The 3771-nt window shown below is 39.5% G+C and overlaps 1 protein-coding gene across 1 annotated transcript; it reads right to left on the bottom strand.

Moving 5' to 3' along the window:
• Positions 1 to 738: 738 nt before the first annotated feature.
• LOC144630974 (uncharacterized) lies at positions 739 to 2755 on the bottom strand. Its single transcript, XM_078489326.1, has 3 exons — positions 2677 to 2755; positions 973 to 2124; positions 739 to 743 (listed from the first exon to the last, which is right to left on the bottom strand). Exons 1-3 carry the CDS (start codon positions 2753 to 2755, stop codon positions 739 to 741), a joined length of 1236 nt encoding a protein of 411 aa, XP_078345452.1.
• Between the last annotated feature and the right edge of the window lie 1016 nt (positions 2756 to 3771).

Here is a 3771-nt window from a genome sequence, read left to right on the forward strand (position 1 = left end):
GGTATTCAAGGTCTACCTCCAATATCCAGCCAGTTCTTGCAAACTCCTTTTTTCTCATTATTTCTTTTTCAGTCGGCATAACTCTTTTCCATTTGAAACCACTTTTTGGCAGTGGCTTGCTCATTGCCCACCCATAAAGGTTGTTTGCATCAAGGTACATTATGTATTTTTTTGGCTTGCTTGGGTCATAGCCTTCAACATAAGGATTGTTTGCCTTTGCATATCTCTTGCTAACCATGGAAATACCTCCTCTTATTCCCCTTTCGACAAATAGATGCATTTCTGAGTCTGTAAGGAGCTCAAGCTGCACGCCTGTCTTTTTCAAGAGTGCGTCCCAAGAAAGGCCAGGCGACGTGTAATAATTCGCAGGATCCAACCCGTACTGCTCAAGGCAGATTTTTCGGAAGTTTTCGAAAACGTCAGCCAACAGGGACACGTCTGTTTTCACGTATAGGTCGTGGTAGTCACCAAGCGTTTTGCATCCAAAAGCTTCCCATACCCTCTTTGCGTGATCGTACTCTTCGTCTGTTATGTGCTCGTCGTTTAGCTTGCTGTAAAACTTTTCTTTGTCTGGCAGACTTGTTTCGTCAAGCCTTTCCCACGATTCCATGTATTCGTAAGGGTAAATTCCCTTTTTTAAAAGAAGTTCAAAATTTTGTGAAGAAAGAGATTTTGTTATTTTCAATGACTCTTTCGGTGTTGCGCTTACAAGTGAATCGAGGCTTCCTTGTAGAAAGTTCAAGCTGTCAATAAAGCGCAGACCGCCAAATGAAAATGTTATGTATTTCTCCATGTTGTTGGCTACGCATTTCACCTCTTTTTGTGTCGATTGAGACAGCTTTGACATCGCCTGCATTAAATGGTGTGCATCATAGCCCCTAAGGTTGTGAAATACAACTGGTATTTGGTCCGTTTTTGGTTTTATTCTCATTTTAAGGTTGCATGCGTTGTGCGCGGCTCCTCGAAACTTGCCTGTTATGTGGCAATGGTCCTTAACTGCATCTCTGAAGTTTTGCTGAAGCAAAGGTTGTCCACAGCATAAGCAGTCATCTTGTTCTTCTGCAGCTTCTTTGTGCTCTTCTTCTGTCAATCTTTTTAGAATGAGAAACGAACTGTCGTGTTCTTTCTTTACATTGTAATAACATTTTTTATGCCATTGCCCATCATAAGTGTATACTCTACCTGTTTCACTTATCCATACAGGTAAAGAGTCTAAAAAGTAATCTTTTATCAAACTTTTTTCACAAATATGGCAATCAGTTGCATTTTTAAATTTTTCCCAATCTATTGCTGTCATCACAAGAGGTTTTGGCGATGACAAACTATTTCTTATTTTTTTCTCTTCCTCTTGAAGACAGTTCAAAAACACTTCAACAGCATTTTCACCTCTGTAAACCACTGGCCGTTCATTTCTTCCGTCACTCCTTACAACTGTGTAAGCAAAACCACATGCCTCGTGCTGTTCTGTTTTCTCAGTGTAGCTTTTTTGCTTGCTCTCTGGCCCACGCTCGCATCCTTGAATCTTTCTGACCAAAGCCTCAAAGTCCGCATATATCACGTATGGCGCCCTCATCTGTTTGTGATGATTTTGGAAAGAAAGGGTGTTTTTCCCATCTTCCGGCATCTCGATCCTTGTTGGCCTGCCGTTCATGCCATTGCAATGTTTTTCGTGGTTCTCGAGCAAGTCAGGTCTTGTGAAGCCGGTCAGGCACATCATGCAAAAGTGTTTTGCAGAACGATGTTTGCTCTGATCAAAGAGTAAAGCGCTTACTTTTTTTACAAAACAGTAATGCTGAATTAATCCTGACTCTATTAACATAAGGTTTATACGAGGAATGGTTTTTTCTTTTTTGCTTATTCTGTGCACAATCACACGATTGTCTTCCCAGCCGAACACATTTATTGCGAGGTTGCTGTTTTGCCTCTCGAGTTTGTCAATCTGTTTTACAGGTGTGGGGAAATCGATGCCTCCGTAGTTAATTCCGTCGTTGGCAGGGTATTTGCTTGTTCTTTGAAGGTTTTTTCCGTCCCTTGGAGGAAAAAGTGCAGCTCTCAAAGCCCACTTCAAACATTCGTTATCCCTGTTTTGCACGTTGATTATTGCTTTCTTTTTTGCCAAATTGGCTGGGAGAGGCAAATAAGTTCCTCCGCGCAATGGCTGATAGCGTGCAACATTGACGTACGCTTCGGTTATTCTTTCAATAACCCAGCCTGAGCCGCGCTCTGACCAAGCCTCAATTTGACCTTTTGCTCTTTCAATAAATCTATCGAAATCTTGTTTTATCTGTTGTTTATTATTTTCGTTAAAAACGTGCGGTTCTTTTTCTTTAAAATAATGCTCCATCTCTTGTGTTACACCAGTCTCAAAATTTTCTTTTGTAAATTTTATTTTCATCTCAAAACTTACTTTTACGCTTTTCAAATCTCTTATTTCATTCTCTACCAAATAAACAAACTTTCCTTTTGTTTTCTTTTGAAAGACAAAAAGGTCTTTGCTGATTCGGCTTCCTTCTGGTATGGTCATTTTCCACACTCGTAGCCATTCATTGAAATCGGATTGGGCCAATAAAAAATTGTTGTTCCATTGTGGATTTTCTTTAAAGCCGCGAATTTCCTTCAAGAGTGCTTGCAAAACTTCTTTCGAATAACTTGCAGCAGTCATGTTGGCGTTTATACCAATGAGAAACATTTGTTCAATAGGAATTTTTTCTGGCACATCAATGGTGCTTGAGATTTGTGAGCTCTCAAGCCGCATAGATTTTGGGTGCCGCTCGCGATTTTTGTACACACATATACGGTGGGGGTTTTGGTCACTAATCGCGACAAGGAGCGAGGCGAGCCCGGGTGAGCCGAGCGAGTTGTCGCGATTTGTGCCAAAACCCCCACCGTATATGTGTGTAAAGACAATTTCACAAAGTCTTGGGTCCCTTCGCCTTTCCCAACATCGACAATTTTTCGACAATATTCAGTTTGTTCTCTTGAATGATGGCGGTGGTGTAAAGTTTCTTAATAGATCCGCGGCCTTTATTATTATTATTATTATTATTATTATTATTATTATTATTATTATTATTATTATTTTTTGGCAAAATTTAGTATGTAAAGTTTATCGAAAACCAGATACCGTAATAATTCGATTTAGCGCCCGGGGCGCTTATTCACTTTTGGCACCTCAAGGGAGGGCGCTTATTCGAGACAGGGCGCTTATTCGGGACAGGGCGCTTATTTAATTTTTTGAGAAACAACCAAATGTATCTAACAATAACAGAAACTGTAACAGTTAGAAATTGTTAAAAGTTCAGTTACTTTTAAAATAATTGTTCATTTTAGCAGTAAATATATACATGAACTGTACGGTGAACGGTCAGGAGTTTATCTAGTTGACGTCAATGACTTCAGTAGGGACAGTTATCCACAATAGGGGCACTTATTAGAATAGGGGTACTTATAAGAATGGGGGCGCTAATTAGAATGGGGGCGCTTATTGGAATAGGGGCGCTTATTTACAAAAACACATTCGATAGACATATTTATAAAAACATTGCTTATATTTAAAGTTGGCTTGTAACGGTTCAAATTGACTTCATGCATATTTACATTAATTATACCATGATTCCCTGCACAAAAAGTCTAAAATTTCTGTGAATAACTATCCATCACAAATTCAAAGAAGCGATTAAAAAAATTTTGATCCTTAGCCTACGCACTCTTAGCGTTCAAGATTGCTATTTTCACGAAGTTCCGTGACTAAAACTCTACTTTTCCTGTATG

Source organism: Oculina patagonica, chromosome 11 (genome assembly GCF_052425735.1).
Source record: "Oculina patagonica isolate OP01 chromosome 11, crgOcupat, whole genome shotgun sequence".
Lineage (NCBI taxonomy): Eukaryota > Metazoa > Cnidaria > Anthozoa > Scleractinia > Oculinidae > Oculina > Oculina patagonica.

Bases quoted from the DNA above. Each gene is read 5' to 3' on its own strand.
- LOC144630974 (XM_078489326.1), bottom strand. From the start codon at position 2,755: ATGCGGCTTGAGAGCTCACAAATCTCAAGCACCATTGATGTGCCAGAA. The intron at 2,125-2,676 runs GTATAAACGCCA...TGCCTCTCCCAG, and splicing joins TGAACAAATGTTTCTCATTG to CCAATTTGGCAAAAAAGAAA.